Source organism: Artibeus jamaicensis, unplaced genomic scaffold (assembly GCF_021234435.1).
Source record: "Artibeus jamaicensis isolate MK-2021 breed Jamaican fruit bat unplaced genomic scaffold, CSHL_Jam_final contig_196, whole genome shotgun sequence".
NCBI classification, from domain to species: Eukaryota; Metazoa; Chordata; class Mammalia; order Chiroptera; family Phyllostomidae; genus Artibeus; species Artibeus jamaicensis.
In genome coordinates this window covers 4,053,861-4,080,094 of record NW_026521401.1, presented here as the reverse complement: position 1 = coordinate 4,080,094, position 26,234 = coordinate 4,053,861, and the positions used below count along the sequence as shown (strand labels likewise).

Sequence of the window (26,234 nt, the reverse complement as noted above, 5' to 3'; positions counted from 1 at the left end):
ACCCTATTTTCTCCCCTGGTTTACAGGCTCGATGGCAGAGCCAGGCCAATTCCCACTCCCCATCCCCACAACCAACTCCCAGAGGGGAAACTGCAGGCACCACCCTCTTGCCTCCCTTTCCTCTGCCAGCCAACTCCTTCCTCTGCATATGCAGCATACACATACATGGAGTCCATTATCTGAGGCCTCATGTAAGCTGGCCCCCTCTGGCCCTGTACACAAGTGTATCTTGAGCCCCTCCCTAGGAAGTGCACAGGAATAGTCTTGTTTCTGGGTATCAACACACGGCACAAGCTTTGTTGAACCACACAGCTAAACCATGGGCATACACAAGAATCACCTGGGGATTTAAACTATCAAATGGGACAGTGGGGTCAGAGCCTCTGGGATTGGGGCCTCGGCAGGTGTATTTTCAACAAGCTACCCAGGAGATTCTAATGGACAGCCAGATTCAGAGCCCCTGCCTTGAGGAAGAAGCAGGTCCAGAGATAGGAAGCTATGACTGAGGGGTATATAGTTAGTTGGGTGATGTGGAGAGTCAATGTACAAACATCTTGGGTGCCAAGTATGCTATTAATTGTCTTGATCATCAATCATTTTCATTATCACCATCATCATCACCTCTGAGATGTAAGATCCTGGCTGATAGTGACAGTAATGGAGGCCAATACCTGGATGCCAATACCTAGGGAGCCAGGTTGAAGGCATACTTACAATTGTAATGAAGCTGGTCTTCTGGTTTTAGACATTTCTGGGCTCTTGGTCTCTGGCACCCATGGGAATGGAAAGCAGGATTCTGAGTTAAAAGCTACTATTCAAACAAAATTTCCCTCCTCTGAGTTTTACCCATTGGTCTAGGTATTTCCCTGAGAAGTTACATGGTCTTGCCTTTCTAGGACAGTCTCTTTGGTATTTGGGGATGGTTACATCTGTGTCAACCTCTTTTTAATATGCTTATCCCTCTGCTCTAGTCATCAGTCCACTTAGCAACACATCTGTTAGGAGTCTGGACTTGGAAGTCAGGCAAACCTGGGTTCAAGTCTTGGCTCAGTTGCACAGTAGCTGTGGAAAAGCATTATCACAATTACCAGCATGGAGCAAGCTCTTAAACCTCCATCAAAAATCTTCAATACCTGTAGACTTTGGGCATTTATACTATATCAATAGAGGTTCACTGATTGTAGCAAGTGCACCACTCTGGTGTAGAATTTTGGTAGTAGAGGAGGCTGTACATACACATGGGGTAGGGACTATGTAGGAACTATCTATATCTTGCACTCAACTTGGCTGATTTACAAAATAGTATTTTTTTAAGTCCAGTTAATTCAGCTATTCTGGGGAGAAAAAAACATTATGCCTCCCTCTCATTCTGGGAGCCAGGGATAAAATACTGTTCCCTGGAACTGAAACTGGTCTAACCAGGGAATGAGAATATGAGATGTGGAGAGATGGGGGGTTATCTGCTTGTCTTCCCTGAACCTGGCCTACATCCTCTTTCACTGTGAGCATAGCTAACCCAGCTGACCTCATGGTAATAACATGGAACACAGAGGGATTCCATCATGTGGTTAAATTTCTGAGGGCAGGGCTTAGATGGGTGGAGGGAGGAATGAATGGATGAGTCTTTTTTATGTGTGCTACCTCTAAGCAAATCTTTCTCACCCTGTACTTGGGCTATTTTTTCCCTAAAAATAGTGATGATTTTCAAGTATCTATGCTATATTTTATCTTAATAATCCAAATCAGCATTTCAGCCTGTCGTGGTCCTTTTAGATGGATCTATTAATTTAGTTCACAGCAGACATTTATTAAAAACCTGGTAAAGGGAAAGAGGCAAAGTTTTGGGCTCCAACTGACCTTGATTCAATCCCTGGTTCTACCACTTATAAGCTGTGTAGACCTGAGGCAAGTTGCTTGCTTACCTTGAGCATGATTTCTCAATCCTAGACTGCTGGGATGAATAAAGATAGTGGTATATAGAGAAAGTTATTTGTAAAACAGATAATGGTGACACCTACCACAGAAAGTTGCTGCAGGAATTAAAGCAGAATCATCCTTTTGTAAAGTACTTGACACAATACCTGGAACTGAGTGTGTGTTCAGTTAGTTAAGCTAGGATAATATTATCTCTTACTGTTAGTTTCATCACTGTCTATCTGCCCTAAGCAGCAAACTGCAGCAGCAAAAAGGTACCTGCTATGCAAATGACATCAGGTATTAGAACACTTGCCAAGTTTTAAGCAGGGTCCCAGTTCTGTGCGTTTCTGGTCAAGTGGTAACCACCCTCCCCCTTGCTTCTTTCTCCCTGATTTGCATCATTCCACACAAACGTAGAAGAGCTGGAATGTGTCTCTCAAGGGCAAGAGCACTGAGCTACCCCCATGTTGGGGGATTGGGCCAGCTTTGGGAACCTGAGGCCATGTGTACTGCAGAGTGAAGGCTTCCAGTACAACTCAGTTTCATCTGCAGAAATGCCCTATGACCCGCCAGAGGTGGAAAGCAAGAGGGGTCATAACTTTTATCTGTTTTACTTTTTTGTTGTTGTTATTGTTTTTAAGATACAACTTTTTATTATGTTTTTGCCATGACCATTTATTCTCTTTATACTGACTCCCTCTTCCACCCACCCCCACTTGCCTCCAACCCCTGCAAGTCACCACACTATTGTCCATGTCCCTGAGTCCTTTTTGTTTTTTGGCTCAGTCCCTCCACACCACTCCCAACCTGAGGCTGTCAGCCTGCTCTCTATCTATGAGTCAGTTTATTTCCAGGATATTGTGTAAGGCTTTAGTGTTTTATTATTTATAACTAAAAATATATCAAAGAATACAAATGTTAAGGTGTACAAACATTCAAGGTGCAGATATATATATTATATACCCATGTTTTCAGCCCCAGATCATGGCACAGAGGCTCACTCAAGTTCCCTCCCAGGTAATACCTCATTTTGGAACTTTAAATAAATGGAATCATACAAAGTATTCACATAAATAGAATCATACAAAGTGTGTGTGTGTGTGTATGTGTGCCTTCATTCACTCAATATGATATCCGAGATGTATCCATGTAGTGTGTGCTTTCTTGATGTGTAATTTTCCAGTGTTGAATACGCCACAGTGTAGTCTTCTATTCTGGCATCAATGAAATGTATAGTTTCCAGTTTGGGGCAATTATTAATAAAGTTGCTACAGACATTCTTGTATGTAACTTTGGGGCACATAGTATTTATTTCTGTTTAGTATACACCCAAGATAGAATTAGGATTAGTAGATGCAACCGGTTTTCCTAAGTGACTGTGCCAATGTATGCCTTCACCAGGAGTGTGTGAGAGTTCTAGTTACTCCACCTCTGTGCCCATATTTGGTATCACCTGTTCTTTGAGTTTCAGCCATTCTGGAAAGGGCGTCATGGCATCTCATAATCAACACTCCCCTGATGACTAAGTATGTCGAGCACTTTTTCATATAACTGTCAGGTATTTGAGGTTTTCTAAGGGTCCTTAGACCAGAAAGGAAGAGAAGGAAGGAAGGAAGGAAGGAAGGAAGGAAGGAAGGAAGGAAGGAAGGAAGGAAGGAAGGAAGGAAGGAAGGAAGGAAGGAAGGAAGGGGAAGGAAGGAAGGAAGGAAGGAAGGAAGGAAGGAAGGAAGGAAGGAAGGAAGGAAGGAAGGAAGGAGAAAGACAGAGTTTGAAAATCCGTTGTCATGCATTCCCTGGAGGAGGAGTTAGTGTCCAGCCAGTCATCTGTGGTCTTCCAGGGACAGGTCCCTGTTCTGGGTGCCAAGGAGGCACTAGGCTGGTGCAGGGACAGGATGGGTAGAGCCAGAGGAGGGGGAGGATGGTTTGTGCTCTGGAGGAGGCCCAGAGGAGCAGGAAAGAAGAGGTGGCAATCAAAAAACAGGAATTCTAACACAAAACACTGAGTAATGCCCTGTGCCTGTAATGAGGGATTGAGATAGCACAATGATCACACTGGGTGAGTTTAACTGGGAAACCTTTCTCATCTCCCCAGACTGATTCCTCAGCAATTCAGATTTTTAGGGGTTTCACCAGAACAGCAAGGGACAGTGAGCCACACCCAGATGGGGTTTTCACTAATGACTGTAATGAGTTGGAGGGGAATGGCTGGTGGTCAGGGCTAGACCACACAGGTAAGCAGTAACATGATTAAAAGAAGTCTGCCCTGGGAGTGAGGTGGCTGGTTCTGTGTATGCTCTGTCACTTCTAACCCAGGGACCTTGAGCAAGGCCCTTAGCCTTTCTGATTCCAGATGAGCCTTCTGGGAGAGGCAACCTGGAAGCTTGTCCTGTGCTATTTCCAGAGACAAAGTGGGACTGTGTAGCAGGTCCCTGGAGCACCTCCCCCTCAGCCCTGACAGTGATAAAGTACCATGCCCCATTCCATGACCTCAATCTACTGCAGTTGATCCTGAGACCAGGTGCCTGTAGTGATTGTGTCCAGGGGCAGCTTCCAGAAGAGTCTGGCTTGCTGTAGCCATGGGAGTGTTGCATAAGGGTGGGCAGCAGCCAGCCAGGCTGTTCTTACCCCCTTACTGGTGAGAACACCCCACACTGCTCTCCTCTGCAGAGAGGTGAAGGATATACCCTGCTAACAGAGCAAACATCCAAGCCCCTACATGAACTAAGCAAAGAAGGGATCCCAACTAAGAAAACTGTGATGGGAGTGGGCTCCCCATGTCTCTTCTGACAGCTCACTTAATGAGTGCTGGGGTTGGGGGAGGCCAGATTCCACCCCCACCCCAAGAAAAGATGGTGACAGCTATCTTTCTCCAGGATTTTTCTTCAGAGAAGTTTATCTTAGGCAGATTTGGGGTTTTGATCAATGAAAGTTATAGACCCCTTATGTACAGCTCTTTCAGGAGATACGCCAGCTCACATGGAAACTGGGGCACCCAGCTGGTTGGTACTCTGTATAAAGAGCACATGAGGCCTCCTGATTACAAAGGTTTGCCCTCCAACATCTGTTGCCTACTCTTAGGTATTTTCTGCCATTACGTTCCAGAGATCAGGTTATCCCTTCCAAAGTCTAGACCCTTAGTTGTTACACCCTGTGCCTTATTCTTTTGTCCCTACAGGACAGTACATGCAGATTCCAAGCAAGACTTTCATCTGCCCATTTCAGAGTTGCAAACCATTAGGCTCTCAAAGATCATTTGCCCCAACCCTAAAAGTGGAAGAACAGTCCCAAAAAGACTAACAGCAATAACTTCTTTTATACAATGTTTGAAACATTTATACAATGTTTGAAAACTACAAAGTGACCCAGTGTCTTTCAATAATTTGTAAAACTGGGCCCTGACTGGTGTAGCTCAGTGGATTGAGTGCGGGCCTGCGAACCACACGATCGCAGTTCAATTCCCAGTCAGGGCACATGCCTGGGGTTGCAGGCCGGTTCCCTGCAGGCCAGTTCCCAGCAGGGGACCCACAAAAAGGCAACCATACATTGATGTCTCTCTCCCTCTCTCCTTCCCCCCTTCCCCTCTAAAGATAAATAAAATCTTACAAAAAAAATAATAGGTAAAACTTACAATATCATTCACTATGTGCCAGGCACTGTTCAAAGTACTTTACAATATTAAATCTTCACCTCAGTCCTGGGATATAGGAATTATTATTACCATTATCCCAAGACACAAGGCCCATGCCTCCTCACCCTTCTAAATATGTCCAGGCCCTGAAGTCCTCCAGATGTCTTGAGGCTTCTGCACCTTCACCCCAGGCCATCAGAGCTCATTCATGACCTACAACAACATACCCCACTTTAGAACTAGAGTTATTCCTGAGGGGGTGGATTTGCTCCTTATACTTTGTCAAGGCCCAGAGAAATGCCATTGAATTCAATTGCATTTTAACATAAGCATTTCCATATCCCCTCTCACTTCGATAACTCCATACCTGCTGGGGTTACTCTCAATATATACTTGATATGGGGGAATTTCTACAGGGTGAGGCCATGATTTGGAGGTCTAGGGTGGCAGAAAGCACCCTGCCCAGCAAAGACAGATATCAACACCCATCATTCCCAAGGAGACAGACAGCCCCTCACCTTCTGGCCTTTGCTTTGGGAATTCTAGCCTTTTCAGGTCCCTCCCCTGCCAAGCCCCAGAGTCTGTCTTGCTAATGGGACCCTATAGGAAGGTAATATTTCCACTCAATCTGCTGAGGGCCCATTAACTCCAGAATCCCCTTTGCCACCTCCTAAATACCCTACAAGTATGGGCCAACCTGGAAGAGACAAATTGGTGGGATGTTCTCCACTCAGTATTCAGTAAGGAAGGAACTGCAGATTCTCTAAGTTGAGGAAACTCTGCCCCAGGGAGTGCAGAATGTGAACCCCAAAAAGTGTGGTTACTACCTCTACATGATTTTGGAAAAGTCACTTCTATCTTGTGTCTCAGTTTTCTCATCTGTAAACAGTTATATTAACCCACACTCTGCCTGTGTGCTGGGATTATAACAAAGACTGAGAAAACAAATGAAACCCCTTTGTCAACCCTGAAGTTCTATGTCAGTGTAAAGGATCATCTTTATGTAATGACCTTTCAAGGTCACTCCCCACCAAGAATACTTTAAGGCCCTGCTAGAACACTTCCAATAACAGGAACCTCACTTCCTTCCAGGGAAGCCCAAGCTTTCTGCTTGCAATGCTGACCTTCAGAGATTTCTAGCAAGTCTGTGGCTGGATGGTAAATTATATTAGGAGAGGGACCAAATTCACTGTGAAAACAGCCACTCTTGTGTTTTATGTCTTCTGCTCTTAGTTGCCTAACAATGTTTCTCTTGAAAAATGCTCATCTTGCCCCAGGTAAAATAAAGTGGAAGAATGACTTGTCACTGTGGATAGTAACTGTTGTGGCAAGAAGTTCAGGCTGGCAGGGGCAAACTTCTGGGGTGGTAACAAGGGAATTTAGAATCCCTCAAACCCAGAGCCTGTTGAGGCAGGACCAGGAAAAGAGCCTGAAAGAGCTCTAAGGGCAGCCCATCCCCAGGCCATTCCTTACCACAAATGGCAAACACAAAGCCCAAGGGCCAAACCTGGCCCTCCACCTTGTTTTATCTGGTCCGACACCTTGTTTCTACCCAGTGGCAGTGCCAACCTCTCACTTAACTGTTAAGGAGTAGTTATATTTATATAGTCCTAAAATTACATTTAGCCCTTTGAAGGCAACTGGGAGGCTAATGTGGCGCCCAGTGAAAATTAGTTTAACACCCCTGCCTTAAACCATGCAGTGGACATCCCAAGGTATGTAGGGTAGGTGAGGGTTTCCTTGGCCACCACTCAGAATAGAAGAGAATGAAGATCCCCCAGATAGGGAAAAAGGTGGCTCAGGGGGCGGGCTGTTTCTGAGATTTGGGGTAATGTATATGTAGGGTGGGGATAGGGGCACTTAGGCTGCTCCTTCATCTTTCCACCCAACAAGCTCCAAAACATGCCCTGCGAGGGCAGCTGGCTCTTGAATCCACTGGCTATTGCAGCCTTCTATCCAACTCCCAGATGCCTGGGGAATATCCAAGCTGGCCTTCACCTCACCTCTTTCTATTTCAAGTGTAGTGCCGACACCTCCATGCCACAATGAGGGAGAGTCAGACTTGACTGCTTTAATACTGTGGTCATTCTGCCTTCATACCCTCCAGCCTTGCAGCCCAATACCAGGAAGGCAGGCCGTGCTTGCAAGATCCCCTACTAGGCTAAAAGAGAGAGGAGGCTCCCTCATGGCCACCTAAACCCACTGGAATTCCCAGGGGACAAAAGAGGCTCCAAAAGTGCAGAGACTCTCTATGAAGTGCCCAAGAACTGAGAGTGGAAAGGTGGCTGTTAAGACCTGGCTGAGACTTCAGGCAACACTGACCCCAAGCCAGTGAGGTTTGGTTTATGCAGAAACAGAGTGTGAGCCCCCTTTCTATGCCCAGTTCTACTGCTGGGTACTGGACAGTGGCTCCAGGGACAGCGGCTCCAGGGACAGCAGCGTGTGTGTACGTGTTGGGGCAGGGGGGTGTTGGAAGGAGGATCTTATTGTGCTGAGAGAATCTGGAGCTACACACATGCTGGGGGCACTGCCTCTACCATCCAAACAAAGGAAAAAATTTCCCCTACACCAACACCGTACTTTAATGTCAAGATACCAGTAATAATGGTGCTAATAATAGTACTAATGTTAGAATGCTACCACTGCTACTATTGTGATTTATAGAGGCCACTCTGTGTCAGGCACTCTAGGAGACAACTGGGGCTCAGAACAGTTACAGTCACACTGCTAGAGTGGAGAATCAAGGTTGTTATTTTTCCCACTGCATATACGTCTGCTCAGATGTGGTTCTTCTTTCCTCCTTCAAAGCAGCCCTTTATGAAAGGAGAAAGATAGGAGAGAGTTAAGAGTTGGCAGGGTGAGGGAACAGGGAATGCCCAGCCCACAGCAGGCAACAGATAAATGGTTATCCTGTGCCCACCCTCCCAGCTTTCTCCACCTGGCTGGGCAATATTCTTGCTCATTTCTCTTTCTCATAGATGGCTGGGGCCAGGTTCCTGCCTGGCAGGTCCTCAACAATGAGGTCATCCCTCTCCCCTCAGGAATGTGCATGAAATCTCATTAACTCCTACCAGCTGGGCCTGATCTAGGAGAGGATGGACACAAATTATGCAGAAAGGGGGTGGGGGAAAGCCAGTCTCCATCATGTTCCTTCTCCCTCCTAATGGCAACTCAGGGTGTAAAGGGTTAGGTGGGGGGAGGGAGAGGGGGCTGGGAAGCCTAGGGAGAACATTCCAGATGGTGGACTACTACGTGCAAATTGGAGAGTGACTGCCCTTAACCTTCCCCAAGGAATGTCACAGTCACACACACACACACACACACACACACACACACACACCCTGACCCTGGTCCTGACACCTGTGTAGGCCTAGACAAGCTGGAATTTATTTGTGGATCACAACCAGCAAGGACCTAGGGAAAGCTGAAGACAGGGATGAGATAGGCCAGTGGGCAGGATTGGAGCAGGGTCCCAGCCCTGCAGCCTAGGATTTGCCCAGGGAGCCGACATGACCCTGCCCTACTAGAACCAATGCTTATTAAACACTAACTAGGCACAGACACTGTGCTAAGGGCTCTAACAGGCATTACCTCATTTACACCTAACAACAAACAGACTTGTTATTCCCATTTTACAGATGAAGACCTTTAGGCCCAGAGGGTTTGAGTGACTTGAAAGATTATACAGGTAAGTAAGTGGCAAATTCAAGAGTGAGCTGGCCTGTCCTCCTCTGAAAATAAACTGGGAAATGCAGGCAGTAGGGAGCATGAAAATGGATCCAGATGGGATCCACATCAAAGCCACTCAGAGCTCTGCATTGAAGATCTTGATGTCTGGGTTCCTATCTCACGTCTACCATCAGTGAGTTGTGTGACTCCCAGTTGAGCATTCATACACTTCTCCGAGCCTCCAGTTACCCATCTGTCAACAGAGCAAACAGGTGGAAGCATCAAATGAGGTAATTTAAGTAGAAGTACATGTAAGATATAATTAATATTATATTAATTTGGCCCCAGATATAATTTGGCCTAAAGTGTTGGCTTGGGTAAAGAAACCAAGCTTCTAGGGAGGGAAGAAGCACCAAATCACCAACACCATTAGTTTGCTTTTATTAAGTAACTAATAACAAAAATAGCAACCATTTAGTACATATTAATTGTATGCCAGTCACTGTGTTAAGCATTTATTCATAATTTTTGTCTGATCCCAACAAAAGAAATGGAAATCAGGGGCAAGGGAGAATATAGGGCAGGCTATAGAGCCCAGAGCTTCCAGCCCCCATCCAGGTCTGAAGGGACTACAAAGTGACCTCCACCTGAATTTAGAACCAGAGCAATTTCTGTAGCCAAAGAGAAAAGGCTTTTTTGCACTAATACTAATATACCATAGCAGATACAAGGCTTATGTGCAATCCAGCCCAGGACTGAGGGACTGACCAGGAGCCCACCCCAGGGAAGAGATAGGCTGATGAAATCCCAGCAGCTTTAGTCCCTAGAGACAGACCTCCTAGCCCTATAGCCCAAAGGAAAGAGAGGGAAGTGGCCTTGCAAAGTCTGAGCCATGTGGCCAGGTAGTCTCTGGCTGGCTGCATTCAACTGAGGAAAGAGCTATGTGAATCCTCCAGTTCTAGGTTCTGGGTAGGCTCCCTCATCACCCTGGGTCAGAGAAAGGTGCCTGAAAGGCACTCTAGTATGGACTGAGCTGAGGAAAAGAAGGTTAAGTTCACTCTTGGGCTAGTGGAGAAGAGATTTCCACACCCCTAAATGTGATGGTGCTGCAGCCATCCCTCTGGGAGTCATGGAAAGAAAGAATTAAAATGAGAGACATGGATAATAAAGAGCTGGAGCAAGCCTGAACACACAATTAGACTCTCACAGGAAGGAATGTGGGCCTGGCTGGGAGCTCATATAGGACCTTGGGCGGCAGGCTGCAGCTTAGTCCTGATGCTAAGGACTGCGGGGACACACCACTGTTGGCCCTCGAGCACAGAGGACTGTGTCAGTGGCTCTGCTGCCCTTCACTGTCTGAAGCTTCAACCTCAGGGCTGCTCTGGCCTTTGCAGTAAGAAGCTCTGTGTCACTTGTGGATCAGGTCCTGGGTTCTCACAGCTGGACTTAGATATAACAAGATTAAAATCGGTTTTTAGAGCCCTGCTTCTATCTAAGACTTGAAGATGAAAGGTACCCAGTAAGACTGCTGGACTCTGCTTTCAGACCTTCTGGAGAGAGGAGAGTTGACCCAGCTTGCCCAAACTTAAATCCTTGCTCCCTGCCTCTCGCCAGCAGGAAGGAGCCACTACTGCACACCTGGGCTGGAGAATCTAAATCACTGAGCCAGGTCTGTCTGCTACTTACCCTTAACCCCAGATTCCTGTTCTATCCCCCTTGTATTATCCCCACTCTTCAGTCATATCTAATACTTGTAATTTCCCTCATGTACCCCACATTCTACACACATCCCTGCAGCACTCCTCATTCTACCTACAATGTTCTTCTCCCTTTATTCTCCTGGTGAACTCCTACTGTGCTTTCAAAACCCTGATTAGAAGGCCCCACTTCTGTGAAGCCATTAATCACCAGAGCTAACTACTCTTTTCTACCCTCATCCTGGCCCTTGGACAGACTTCTCTTGAGGCATGAGTCATAAAACAGGTACTTATTTGTGTAGTTGTCTGGCTCCCCTATTAGCCAAGGGGCAAAACTCTCAGCACCTGACACAGTTCCGACACATAGTAGGTGTTTGGGATGGTTATTGAATTGAATGAGGGAAGGGAGCATGCTGTGAGCAGGAGGTCTGGACTAACTTTGCACCACTGAGCATAGCTGGGTTCAGGACCATGGAGGTCTGGCAAAGACGGGGGTTGGACGGAAGAGCAAACTGAATTTGGTGGATACCTGGGTGGGATCCACAGCTCCTCCCACTTGCTACCTTGGGGCTTCCATGCAGTGGACAAGTCTGGTTCCAGGAAATACCAAGAAGCCCCTGACTGTGCCTAGCCTACAGCCCTCCTACCCCCAGGACTGGAACCCAAGCCTGTATTTATCTCCTAACTAGGGTTTTAACTTTCTTAGTCTTTGGGAGGGGAAAACCAGGAGTGTTCTCACCATGTGACAGGTGAGAGCCCTGAGGCTAGGAGGAAATTGGTCAAAGGCCATCCTTGGGGTGGGCCTGAGCCAAGAGAGATACAGGCCCGTTCTGCATAGACAGAGGAGCTCCTGGGAGGACCTCCTGCCGAGGAGCTCTCTCCTAGGCAGAGAGACCACACCCTCCTGACAGTAAGGAAAAGAGAGACTTCAAAAATGGACCTGGATCCAATTCCAGCTGTGGCATTTCAGGCTGTGGGACAGCTGGCTTTACCTAAGCCTTCTCAGTAGAATAAGACCAACAAGAGCAGCCCAATCCAGCAGCCAGCTTGGCTCACAAGAGGCACTGACAAGAGGCTCACCCCCTCACACACAAATTTCTAGCTTTCCCAGCCCTGGCCAAACCCTAAAGCCTATGGAGCTGGGGCTGGGGAAATAGATTTGTCCTGGTGTAACCAGAGACCATTTGGAGGCCCAATGCCAGAGTACCAACTGGGGCCTGCCCTAGGCCCCTTCTCACAGCTGTCAAGGGGAGGCTCAGAGACAAAACAAGGATGGGGTGGGCATAGGTAGGGATGAGTCTGGGAAGGGTGAGGGGGGATGGTGGCTCCATGTTGTATGAGAGACCAGGCCTAAGAATACCCTGCAGACTGATCAAGAAACTTCACATAGATGCAAGTTCTAGTTCCTGCCATGCCACTCACTGACACAATCAGCAAGTGCTCTGGCGAGCTGGGGGAGGCATGGACTACTTTCTCCAGAGTGAGCAAAGCCCAGATTGTGAAGGGCCTCACAGCCTCAGGGCTCAGACACTTCTCTGAGGGCTACAAGTCTCTCCTGGAACATTTTAAGCAGGAATACGGTCTAGTCAGATTTGTTTTTAGAAAAATCACTTAGGTTCAAGGATGGAGAGCTGCCTGGAGGGGACACGACTGGGGCAGGGAGGCTAGTTAGTCTGTTGCAGCAGTTCAGGTGATGCTTGTGGCTTGGACCAGGGTGGTGACACTAGAGACAGGAAGGAGCAGCCATACCTGAGAACTGTCCAGGAGGAGGAAGTGAGGAAAAAGGAAAACAGTGCAGCTCAAAAGCAGGGCTATATGTTGCCTAGTGCCAGAACAGTGTGTAGACACAGTAGATTCTCAGTAAATGCTTACTAAACCAAAGGAGAAGCAGAGGTGGAAGACTGTAGGAGCTGCAGCAGGAAGGCTTGAGGATAAAGAAGAGTATGAGAAGGGGGTTATAGTGGGTACTAACGTGCCAAGGCTTAGAGAGAATGGACAAGGTTTGTTTAACTGATCACCATATCCTAACCCAAGAAGTCTGTGAAAGGAGAGGAGAGAAGGTGCTGGTGGAGCATCAGGAGTCCAAGGAGGAGTCTGGGGTTCCTGAGTCCCAATGATACACACACACAACTTAGCCCTGGAGCTCATGATTCTCATACCAGGGCAGCCCTCTCCACAAACACTGTCTTCCCAACAGGGCCACAGCCTGCCAGTTGTGGATGGATGTATATTGGGGCCAGAGCTTTTACAGAATGCTTCTTCTGATGCTCAGAGAAGGCCTTCAGACTCTCCAGGAACTGGATACCCCCTTCAGAGCCTAGGAATGGAGCAGAGAGATGGGCAGGTGCTTTCAATCCTGCTTTAGAAAAATCGGTTTCATGATGTTTATTGCAAACTGCAATTTAGCAGCTCTATCCAGGGGCTCTCTGTGTTGAATTACATATAACATGGTGTCAAGAGGAAGAAGAGAAGGGAGTAAATATGATTTGCTCCTTAGTCTTCTCCCTGCTGGGTATTGCAAAGGTCAGAGGTGAGAAATGGAGCACAGCACAGGGAAGGAAGGGAAAGCCCAGAAACTATCTTGTGACATCACACACCAAACCTAAGCCAGCATGGTCAGCCAGAAAGCAATACGTGCCCCTGGCCACAAGCTCAGGTCCAGCCTCTCATGGTGTTCTCATCTTCAGGGACAGCCAGATGCTTCAGCCAAGACTGAGAAATCATTCAACAAAACCTTCACAAACCTCCTAGATTCTTATCTTTCTGAGGCCCAGAGAGACTGAGTGACTTATCCCATCCATCATGGAGCAAGTTGAAAGGGGCTGCCCTGTATGGACCCCAGTTCTATTTTCCACCACTGGGGCTAATGCTCCCAGGGCAATGGCCAGGTAGGTCTAGACAGAGGTGGGCTTAGACCACAGCCCTCTGGTTTTTTCAGCTTCTCAGGACTAGATTGATTTGGTTTCCTCCAGTATCCCCATCCAAATCTCACAATTCTCATCTCTGATCCTTGTTCTCCAGAGCTCATAGGGCAAAGAGCCAATTAGTTCATTTGCTTATTTAATTGGGAAGAGAAGAGGAAGGAAATTAAAATCCTCAAGAGGAATCTTCCATGCAGGACCAGAATGAGACAGAATGAGAAGTACAGACCCCCATCTCTGAGCACCCCTTAGCCTGCCCTGTGTTCCCATCCCCCACTCCTGTCTCCATGTCTCAGCTCCCAAGATGGGAGCAGAGTCTGGGATAATAGGGCCCTGCGAAACCAAAGTATGAGTTCTGTCCTGCTCTAACTGGGACAGCTTCTTTCCAACTGGAGTGAGGTAAGGAGAGGGACTGTAGGGAAGGGGTGGGGGTTAGGACTGGGCACTTCCTCAGGGTCTGATTTCCTTTTGTTTTGCTCTGACTCCCTGAGTCTTCTCCCTCTCTCTCTCCCACTCTCTTTCTTTCTCCTTCTCTGCCCTGGTCTCTTGGCTTCAGATAAACCCCTCCTCCAGGGGAGCCCAGGAAGTTTGGCCAGGTTCCCGAGAGGTACCATGACCATGGCCCTCATTCTTGGTATGGCTCTTGCTGTCTCTTTATCACCTGTGGCAGAAGCCGCCTGAAAAATGGATAGTGACAGGTGAGTATCGTTAAGCCCATCCATCTGCCCACCCACACTCCCCTCCCTATTGGCCCAGGGCTTCCCCAACCTAAAAGGTCTTATTCCCTCCCAGGCCCCTGGCAGGTGGGGGGGGCCACTAATCCTTCTGTAGGAAGAGCTGACCCTTAAGAGAGCTTGCTGTGTGCCAGACACCCTCAAGTGTTTACTCTGAGTTACTAAAGATGCATTTTACCCTCCCAGAAATTCTGAGAAGCGGGTGTACAATTATTCACTATTTACGGATGAAGAAACTGAGGCACATAGAGGTTAAATATATTACACAAGCTCACCTTCTCCCAGCCACTGACAAGGGGTGAGAGCAGGACCCAGGCCAGGGTGAGGTAAGTGGGGCACTTGCCCCTGGCACAAAGTTTAATGGGATGCCAAAACCTCAGTCATCATGATAATCTTACCTTTTAATAAAGGTAAGATTAATATTGCTGATTTTTCCTTTTGCCACGGGTTCTAATATAGCTTGGGATGGCACTATTACTGATCCCATCTTTAGTTGAAATGGTATTTCATTCACCATGGATTTTTGTATTCATTTTAATTTTTTAAATGTTACATTAAAATATTATTTATCATAATAACTGAGACTTCTGGTGTTCTCATAAGCTTTGCACCTGAGCCTCACCCCCCTCACTCTTATCCTGGTGAGGGCCCATGTATATCCTCTGGATTTCTGACTGTCCTCTATGCTAGGACACTAAAAACTCATATGGTTCCTGTACCCAGGCTGGAGGGAGGGACAGGCTGGGCTGGGCTGGGCTGGAGGCAGAGACATGTGAGAAGGTAAGAGACGCACTCTTAGTCACTACCACATTATGCTGAGTGACCATACCCCAAACTTTGACCACTTCGGTGGCCACTTGGAAGCAGAGTCCCTATGAGTAGGACTCAGAGACCAGCACTGTCAGGTGACCTGGCTAGGGCAAAGACTCCCATGTGAACCCCATTCTATTCCCCCAAGACTGCCTGTCCCCTTTCCCAGAAGCTGAAGCCTTGTCCTGAGGACCTCCAGGTGGGCCCAGGTCCCTGGAACAAGGGGGCAGGAAGAAAAAAATGGGAGGTGGCCCAGGGAGGGGTACAACCTGAAGGCAGAGAGCCCTTCCTCCTGCTTGAGCCCCTGAACAGTTCTCAGCACATCAATAGCTCTGGCTGGTTCCCACAGGCCAGGGCTCAGGCTTTCCCTCTACCCTACCTGAAGAAGTGACAAACTAGGCCCCTCCCTACCCTGGGCCCCAAAGGATGCCCTTCCTTCACCTCTCACTGCATTTATTCTCTAAAAGAAAATCACCCAGGACCTAGCAGCATTCTGGCCATGTACTCCCAGCAGGAGAACCCACAGAGTTGCAGGTTCAGATGTACTTGTATCTTCCAGACAGTCAGCAGTGCAGCAAATGCCAGGATAGGGTACATAGGAACCCAGGAGGGGACCCCAATCAAACTGGAGTTGTCTTAGAAGGCTGTCTGGGTCAGGGGCATGGAAGATTCTGTAGCTGCTCACCTACTTCTCTTCCAGATTCTCCACCTGAAGCTGGGGAAGCTGCCACTGCAGCAGGAAAAGGAGAAAGAGCAGGAGTTGCCCTGCAGACCCTCTATTATGACCTGGGGCCCTTCTTCTCTCATGATCCTTCAGTAAGAACCATTGAACCTCAAGGACAGTGCTCCAACTCACCTTCATGCAGCTTCCCTAGAAGGAAAGAAGATAGAGGAAGCAGAGGAGACTGAGGAGGCAGGACAGGGACAGCTTGGGGCAGGGGGAGGCCCCTCAGAGTTGCTCCAGTTACTCTGCAGTTACTCTGGGAAAAGCAGGTATGGGATGCTGACAGACCAGGAAAAAAGTGTGGGCTTTCTGATGAGGCAGAACCCCAATCTGATGCCCAGCTGTCTCTCCCCAAACCCCACTCCCATATCAGTCCCCAGTCCCCAATCCCACCAATGACCACCAGAAAACCAGCCACAACCCCTCCTCCTGGCCCCACTCCCAAGTGCTTAGAAAGCCAGCATCCCTTTGAATGGCTGCCACCTCTGCCCATAACTCTGGCCTTTCAGCAGATTTGGGGATGGAGGTGGCACACATACAGTGCTGGCTCTGAGATCTAGGCCAGACCACCTGGGCCCAAAGATAATAGTCTCTCCTGGCATGAGTGGGATGGCCAGGTCCTTGTCTCCACAGCACAGCCATCCTCCTTCTCATCTGGAAGTGCCGAAGTGAGCACATGTTGAAATGTTAAATCCTACCCCAGGAGGCAGCATTCCTATTCCAGGGTGCCAAGGCCAGAGAGCCAACCTAGTCCCCATTTTTATTCAGAAAGTAAGAAGACCGCCAACTGTTTATTATTCCTCAACCAACCTAGAGACTTGAAAGTAACTTGAAACCCACTGAGGATACAAGCTGTATCTATTTTTCAAACAGCAGCTAGAAAGCCTCTTCCCATCTGAGAATGTACCCTTCACCCCCCACTCCCACATCCCAGGCTATATTGCACAACCTTGTTATTTCCCGATATTCGCTCTGTGAAAGTACCTTGCTAAGACTTTAAACACTATTCCATTTAATCCTTATAACAATCTATATAATAAATTCTGTCATTGTACCCATTTTGATAGCTGATAAGGAAACTGAGGTTTAGTCACACATCCTAGCACCCCAGGAAACATATTCTGCTTCAGGCCCCCTGCTGGAAAGGCCACTGTGCTTGGTGGATAGATAAGAAAACAGGTCTAGTAGATCTTAGAGTCTTATACAAAATCACCCAGTGAGTAACTGGGAAAAGCATCATTCAAAGCCTTGGTCCTCTGGCTTCCAAGCTTAGGTCCTAACCACAGAGCAGCCACTGGTGACCAATTTACCTGAAGTCAAAGGTATCCAATAAGGTTTGTAGAGCCTTAGGCTGGGTCCTGGCAGATGCAGAGTCCTCTTTAGCCTCAGACTTCTTATGCTCAGCAGAAGGTCCAGCTCTGCAGCTTGGCTGCTTCTCAGCCCCAGGGGCCTGGAGAGCAGACAAGGCAGCCCTGAGAGCTTGGGTTCAGTATCTTGAGTTGGGTATCAGGTGCCACTTTGGGTCACACAAATACCAGGCAGGGTCAACTCTCTGAAGAGCCTTATTTCACTTTTCCCTCCCCCAGGACGATGAGAAAGAACATTATTCCCAGGCCTAAAAGTGGGTGAGGTAGGAGTCAGGGAGGGCAGAGAGCCTAATATTTCCAGAAAGGAGAAAGCTATATGCCCTTAGGATTCTCCAAAGCAGACTTCTCCCTCAGTTTAGCCCAAAGCCAAGCATCAATAACCTTGTCAGAGCCCCAGGTTGAAGGGGAAAAGAGAAAGAAGGGGCTTGAGGCACAGAGAAAGAGGTGAGATGATGGAAGTTAGCAATTTGGAAAGTCATGGAAGACTCCAGTGCAATTCCCTGAAGAGTTGGCCCAGGCTCAGCATAAAAATCACTGTGATATAATGGGACAGCTGCAGCTTGCCCTAATCCCCACTAACGACTTCTCTCCATCTACTCTCTGACTGCTGGCCCCTCAAGCCTGGCATGCACAGCTCTCCTGTGGGACACAAGAGGAACCAGGCCAAGCCTGGAAACTCCAGTTCAAGGACATCCTCTACCACTTTACTTTTCCCTCCAGGCACACTCCTCCAAACCCTCTCTCATACAAATCCCACACCTAGCACATAGCTCTGACCCAGTGCCCTCCCTAACAGCCCTTTCTCCTGGCCTCTGCTCATAGTGAATTGATGGAAGTCCTGACTGAGCTTATGTATTAAAGAGACACAAAACCACCTGGGACAAAGAGGGGAGTGAGCTAACCTCTACCCACCAGCAATGTGATGAGAATGACTTGTGGGGTGGTGTAACAGTGGTCAACTCACATCCTGGGGAGGTGCTGGTGTTGCTGCCTTTCAGCTTAGAGAGCAATTGCTGGGCCAGGACAAGATTTATCCCCAGCACTCAGGTTTGTTTGTGGTGTGGCTTGTATACAAGTCACATTATTGATGTTGTCATCAATTCTCCTTCCCAACAAGTAGTGAGAGGGAGTCAGACAGAAAGCATGCACTGTTCAGCAAGGCAGGGCTTTGGAGGGGAGTGGGAAGGCTTTAGGAGTTCCAGGGTGCCAGCAAATAGAGGCTCATCCAAGTTCAGTGGGCCCCAGGCCCCATGCTTGCACACATATCCAAGGGCACTAACTAAAGCACTCAATTTCTGTCAAGGTCTCTGGGCTAGGAATTCACTCAGGCAGGTACAGTTTGAAAAGCCGGGTGGCTCTAGGCTAGACTTCAGGGAGCACTTCCAGAGGATCCAAAGAAGAGGTCTAGAAGAAGTAGTAGGAAGCAATATTGCCTTATACTTAAGGAGAGGAGTTTCCATTTCTTCAGTCTTGTGAGGACAGAGAGCCCAGACTAGAAGCAGGAGACTGAACACTATGATCATTGAAGGGATGGGGTTCTGAAACTGTTTTGTCCCTTCAGGTCTCCCAAGGAGACACAAGATGGAATTAGACATGCAAAATCATTGGAGGAACACCCGGAAGGCTCAAAGAGGGAGCAGGAGTAGGCAGAGAGAGACTTTAGCCCACAGGTGGCAAACACAAGACCTGCAGGCCAAATCTAGCCCTCTACCTTGTTTCTACCCATTGTCAGTGCCAAGCTCTTTGTCCCTAGTTAAGGAGTAGTTACATTTATACAATCCTAAAATTAAATTCAGCTCTCTGAAGGCAACTGCGAGGCTGATATGGCCCCCTAGTGTAAATGAGTTTGACACCCCTGCTTTAGCCCATGATGCAGGTCTGACACCTAGAAGATGAAAGGGGGAGGGAAGGAGGATTGGGTTGCAAGAGTCTCAGAGAGTCACACATTCTCCAAAAGTTCTGGGCAGGCCACAGTTCCCATTTGAGAAGTCTGGGCCTGTACTAGATCCCCATCACATTCAGCCATTGGTGGGAATAGCCTGGGGGAATGTGGTCTCAGCACAAGTGCTGTAGGAACCCAGAAAACAGCAGTTTGGGCTGTAGGTAGTCATGCCGCCCAGAGCAGATATGAGCCATAGATGTCCAGAGCTGCCACCGTCCACCTTGCTCCATAATTGGTGGGCATCTCTTCCTGATGGGTGTTGCTCTACTAGATCTTAGGTCCACAACTGGTACTCATGTTCTCTTTTCCATATTCCTATGAATTCCTCTTACTCAACCATTGCCTCAGCAGGTCTTAGTTGCTTACCTGGTGCTATGAACCAAATCTATATTCATAAGCGCTCTGAGCCCTTGATCATCATACTCTTTTTAGGCCAGTGCTTTTGCACTTGCTCATTTACCATTAAAGCAGAAGCCCAAGTAGTAACCTATGCCCTACACATATCTCTCCTGCCCCACTGTCTGACAGCAGCCTGACCTCCTACAGACCAAAGCCAATTACCCACAGTTGGCCCCAGAACACAAGAAGCCCAAGTGCCCTGGCAGCAGCCTGAGCTTCTATTTCAATGGAGCACTCCATCCTGCAGATCTCAGAATTGTGGGGTGGGAGACACTGAATCATTGGCAGCAATGGTGAGTGGGGCCACTCTTGTTTTCATCCCTCAGTTCCTGCACCCATACTTTCTTCCTTTTAGGGACACAGCACCCTATTAGAGGCCTTCCAGAGTACTTCACAAAGCTGGCACTTCTGCTGGCATTTAGAAGACTGTTTCAGCTGCTGTATTCAGGGCTGCCATTAAGCCTATGGTAGTCAACAGCAGTTTTCTAGGATCCATACAGTTTCTTCAGGGACCAGATTGATGAATTAAATGGAGATAAAGTAAAAACGACCTTCCCTGCACCCTTTAGGGATTTAATTACCCTACTCTCTCACCGACTTCAATCACTTTTATTTGCATCTTTAGCTGTTGGGGGCTCTTTTGGACATTTTCGCTTGGCTCTTGTCCCACAGACCAAGGGACCAATGTGGTGTTAACATGTAAATCCAAATTCTGCCCTTGATACTGGGGAAATGCCCTGCCCTTTAGAAGTGAATTTGTCCTATTTTTGGGGGTCCTGACCAGGGTGTTGAATCCCATATCCTATGAATGTGCCACTAAGTCAATGCATTCTTATTTATTCAGACTTTGTTCTGGCTCCCTGCATCAAGAACCCCTGAAATCCAATGCAAAAGAGCTATTTTGACTTCTGCTTGGACATGCTAGTTAATTCCCACCACTCCTTTCTTATTAGGTAAAATCTCCCCTCCCTCATGAGGTCCAGCTGTCCTGAGCTCGGTCATGCTGAGCTTTCTCCTTAGTTATCTTCCAGGCAGCCAGGAACCAAGGTGGGGCAGCTCCCAAGGGGATGCCTGATGCCTTGCCAGGAAAGGCCTCTGTGATGTCTTCCAGCATGGAATGGGTTAGATCTCATTAAGAGAAGGCAGGCCACCTCTGCTTGATCTGAAGGACACATCTTCAGGGGCCTCCGTCCATTTATCCTTACCTCACTTTTAGAGTCCCTGATTTTCCAGCCAGAGCCCTCATCTTACCACGACAAGTCTGTGTCAGCTGAGCATCTGTGATTCTTACTCTCCAGTCTTGTGCCTGTTTCTCTGCTGTGTCTACTTCTCTACCACAGGAGAAGATAGGGCTTCTTTGTAAGCTATCTAAGAGGATGTCTGGCTCTTACATTGAGCCTCAACTGCTGATGGCCCTCAGTTTTTCATTATCTCTCAATACATGCCAATATAGCTAAACAATAACTAGTCGACTCTGTTGCCCTTCTGGCATTGTCTCCTACACATCTCAAATGCCTGAAGGAACCTGAAAGAGAAGTACCCTTAACCAGGAGGTTCTCTCAGGCTACCATTGCTGAAAACATCAGCAGGGACTCTCCATGCCCTACTTTCCACTCAGGGTGGGGGCCTCCTTGACACCAGGCAGTGAGTGAGCCAGACCCCAAACTCCATTTTATCTTTTGCTATCTATTTTCTCAGACCACTTCTGGTATCATTTGTGTCAGTTTGAGGTCTCCAGGTGAAACAGCAAGACAAGACTTGATGTACCAGAACTTCATTAAGGGAAATACCTGTGAAGGGTAATGGGTAGCGGACAGGAGAAGGCAGGATAGGCTTCAGACACAGGTCTGGCCCTGAAAATGGAGAGGGAAAAGGAAGGAGAAGCATGTGAGAAAAATCTCAGACAGCAGCAAAGCTCTGAAAAAGCTTTGGTCAAGCCAACAAAGAGTCCTCAAGCCAGAGTTGCCCACTAAAGGAGTCTCACCCTGTAGGACAGAGTCTGCATGAGTATCCTAACTATGCTCATTAGTGGGAGCAGCTAGGGGAAGTGGGTCTCTGCAAATGTGATGGTGGCTCCAGCCAGGCAGCAGCTGGGCTATCAATCAGCAGTGCTCCCCACAGTAGATCTGAGTACTGCACTTCCATGGCTGCCAAAGCTACAGACAGCACAGGGAGCATGGGAACCCTGGGGCACAACTGACCTTGGGATGAAATTGATGATTGAGGTTGCTAAGAAGCCAGCTAAGGGTGTCCTTCTACTAGTTCCCTCAACTTATGCTGGGAGGTGTATGCCTTCTGGGATAAAATGAGACCAGAGTAAGGCTGGGGTCCAGGGTCAGGGATATGCCTGGCCTACAAGGTGCTGGCTCTCTGACCTGTCACCAATGCTTCCCCAACTCTAAAAAGGAGTCTCAGATCACTGCTCAGTTTTCATCTTTGAGAGGATTCTATCAAGGCAAAGCACCCAGGGCATAACCACTCCCTTGGAACCTATAGAATGAACTGGAGAACACCCTTTTACCCATGAAAATGAGATGGTCCCTAACCATCTTTTGCCAACACACCGCAATCTCCCAGGCCTCCTTGGGGTCAGAACCAAGGTTGCTCCAAAGAGATGGTGTTCAGTTGATCAGTGTCCATGAAAAGAAGTTATCTGTGCACTGATGGTCCCTCTGCAGATAGCCTCAGTGAGAACCCACAGTTTGGGCAGCTCCAGGACACCCCTGGCCTCCCATCCTCCTAAAGCGCCTGTTCTCAGGCAACCTTATAATAATGGAAAGAACAAGAGGCAGAGCCATCTACCCTGCCACACCACTGGTATAAGAAACACAGTTGATGTATTCATCCTCTGTCTCTGAAGGGTGGTCTCCATGCCATCCCAGACTCCCTGCATGAGGAGTCCAAGCTCCTCCTGCCTTCAGGGGCCCTCAGAGACAAGGTGAGTCTAGGATACCTACAGGAGGCCTTTCCTTTTAGCAACTCCTACTCACACACTGCTCTGCTTGCCTTGATCCCACCTTCATATCCATCTGCCACCCTTACAGGCCCTTGTTTGTGACTTGGAGTCAGACCTCCTGTTTGTGCAGCCCCCTTCCCTATCCTTCTACCTCTAACCTCCTTCTAACCCCAGCCTCCTCCTTTGGGATCCTTCCTTTGGAGAAGAGGTGTTTCTTTGCTTTTACCTCCAGGAAAGCTCCAGAGGCATGAGTGCTGAAGAACAAAAGGTATCAGGGTGTGAGTTTCACTTCTGAGAAATCAGGAGCTAACTGCTCTAATCTTAGCCCTGTCACGTGTTCCAACCAGTATGGGTGGTGGGTATGAGATGAGCATTGCTGAAAGACAGCAGAAATCAACACACTCAGCCTTCCTGCCACAGACTGCCAAGCCCAGGTGAAGAGTGGGCACCAGTCTGGGTCACAGGAATCTGCCTCCCATCACACAGATCCCTCCTCCCTGTCACCAGCCTCCTGCCCTCTTGGCTCAAGAAAGCCATCTCTCCCTGCACTCCTGCTCTGTGGAAAGGTCCATCTGTCTGCCTAAACATAGGTGTTGAGCTGAGGAGGAGGGGAAGCTTCTGAGGAAATCTTCAAAGCACCTCAGATGTCATTGAGCTACCCTCTCATTTTGCTGAAGGGGAAACTGAGGCGGGGTGAGGGAAAGGCACAGCCAGAGTGAGTCATCAGTAGAGCAAACTCCCATAGGTAGCAGTGCCTGTCCTCAGAATACTCTTATGCTAATAATTTTCAAATCAAAGCAAAGTCAGAAGTGCCTCTGGAGAGCTAGAGTGGAAGTTGGAGCCCTGGGTTATAATGACACTGATAATTCATGGATGTTTTTATCCTGTTTTACAAGTGAAAAGCTAGGCTCAGGTGGGTTGAATAATTTGACTATGCACAAGTGGCCCAGTTAAAATTCAGTCAGGTCTTCAGACTCCAAGTTCCATTTTATGCCACTGCTACCCTGCCAGCATCCTCCCTATGACCCTGGGCACATCACACTTCCTCTTTTTGGACCTCTCTTCCCTATGCTAAATGAAATGGTTGGCCCAGATAATCTCTCAGAGCCAAGTACAGTGGGACCAAAAGTAGGCCCCACCCTGCTTTTGCCCACTCCATGCTCAGAGCCTCCTCCAATAGTCTGACAGCTCAGCAGAGCATATAAATGCTTTGTGACCAATTTTTTAAACATCCTTACCACATTCTCTTTTTCTCTGTTATCACTGATTGACTGCTCTTTTTGTTCTTTCTTCCCTTCCTGGTTCCCTTCCTGGTTCCCTTTTCTCCCTCATGCATCCCTTCTACTCTCACACTTCCCCATTTCACACTTGATGATGCCTGGCATTCCTTCCATTTCTTCCTTCTGCCTCATTCCTAGGATCTTGCCTAAAGGACACCACCACCCACTACACAGAGCTGGACACCTTAGCCCTGCAGCTTGTGCCAGGGCCTGGAGAGGTTGTGGAATGTGCCATCACCCAGTTGAGCCCATCCTCACACATGAGCCATAACTACCACCACTGTCTCTGGACTACAGGTCACTCTGCTCACCATCCTGCCCAGCAGTGTAAACACCCAGCTGCATGGAGGGCTGAAAGGATGCAGAGCTGAAAGCTTCAATAATGGGGACAGACAGATGCAAAAGAAGGAAACTAGATTGGGAACCCAGAGATCTAGAATGCAGTTTCACTTCTGCCATCAACTTCCTGTGTTACTTTGAATGTCTCATATTCCCTCTCAGAGACTCAGTTTCCCCATTTGTGAAACAAGGAGGTTGGATTCAATAATCTCTAGGGCTCCTTCCTGCTCCAATGGTCCCTATTTATCCTTCTATGGCTCCAATGGGCAGACACTTGCAGAAGCTGCCTTACTCCCTGCATTACATATGGACTCTTAGCCCTCACCAGGCACCTGCATGCTCCAATTTATTTTCTAACCATGGGACTCCTATGGTCAAGGCTACACACCCACATTTCTTCTTGACCTTCATTGGCTTAGTTGAACAGTTTAATTCAACCAACATTTATTGAGCACCCACTCTGTGTCAGGCACTGTGCTAAGAGCTCAGGGTTCAGAGAGGGACAAGACCCCTGCCAAGGGACTCCCCAGCCCCCAAGTCCCTGTGATGGAAGGGGAACTGCTGGGTTCTGCAAGAAATGATGAGTAGGGCTCTTGGCAAGGTAGGTCCTGGAGTTACATAGAGACCACAGAGCACAGAACCCAGATATTGACTTAGATAGTGAGGTCAGAGGGGTCTCAGCAAACGTGATCCATCCTGAGTAGTTAAAGGAAGCTGAAGATCCCCTCAAAGTTGAGAAACTAGAATCATAGGGCTGGAAACTCAAGTCAAAATTTCTCTTCTCTGGCTGTAGATGAAGAAGCCTTACCTTGAGACCTTGTACTGAGCTGATCTGGGGGATGAACAGGGTGGGAGAGGAGAGAGAAAAATACAAGATGGAGAAGATAAGGATAGGCTAAGAGAGACATGGCAGTATGGAGTGTGAAAAAGCCACACAAGACCTGTTGGGGCTAGCATTGGAGGAAGGCTCACAAGATACTCACTAGTGACCCTGCAGAATGTTTTCCACTGACAAGGAGTTACTTGGGTCCTGGAACCTAAGAAGGGCCAGGACACTGCTCCCCCACATCCAAGAGTTGTTCTCCACCCCACTTCACCTCAACAATTTCTTGCGCTCCCCAAACCACCTCTATAGACAAAAGTTTACTTAGCTTCCAAGCCACCATTAAATATGGAGGACTGAAGACCCAAAGAGACACAGGGTCCTCCCAGGGTCCCTGCACTGCCATCCATGGAGAAACTGGTACTGGAATCAGTGGTCTCACTGCTCTGACTTCTCCTCCAGCTCGGTAAGGAAGGATGCAGGCATGAGGAAGGGGTGGTGCTAGGCAGGGGTACCTGGCCTTCCCAGATCCCATGATCAAGTGAAGCATGCTCAGCTACTTCAGAGACTTCTTGTGAGGTCTAGGCACCTAGGCCCCTTCCAACTACTACTCTCACTTGCCTGCTTGTTGTAGTCTCACAGGAGAAACTGGGATGTCAGACAAGAACAGGTGTGTACCACTCGAGCAAACCCTCCCATTTATTTCCATCCTGAGCCTTGGACCCCAGGAAAAGTCTGAGATGTGAACTCCTCACCTTCCCCTCACACTATCACTTGGACCATTCAATGTCCTCAGTGAGGCCTGAGCCAGAAACTTGTTGGAACCTCCAAGCCATTAGCTAACAAGTCAACCCTCAGCAGAACTGGCCAGAGGTGCCTCCCCTAGAAGGAAAGGAAACATGGCAGGGGAGGAACAATGGATGGACTCTATTGCGGAGGCTCACCCCACAGCCCAGATTCCTGGGCAGAATAAGCTGGAATCTGGAGCTCCATGACTGGGCCCCCCTCCACCCTATACACACAAGTGC

General features: G+C 48.2%; 1 protein-coding gene across 1 annotated transcript in view; it reads right to left on the bottom strand.

The window, feature by feature from the left end:
• Positions 1–13,064: 13,064 nt before the first annotated feature.
• The window catches only part of LOC119050731 (elongation factor 1-alpha 1-like), a 150,777-nt gene continuing 137,607 nt past the window's right edge, over positions 13,065–26,234 (bottom strand). The window contains 3 exon segments of the mRNA XM_053672606.1: positions 13,065–13,228; positions 16,233–16,247; positions 17,411–17,550. Of these exon segments, the coding sequence (XP_053528581.1) occupies positions 13,065–13,228; positions 16,233–16,247; positions 17,411–17,550 (319 nt within the window).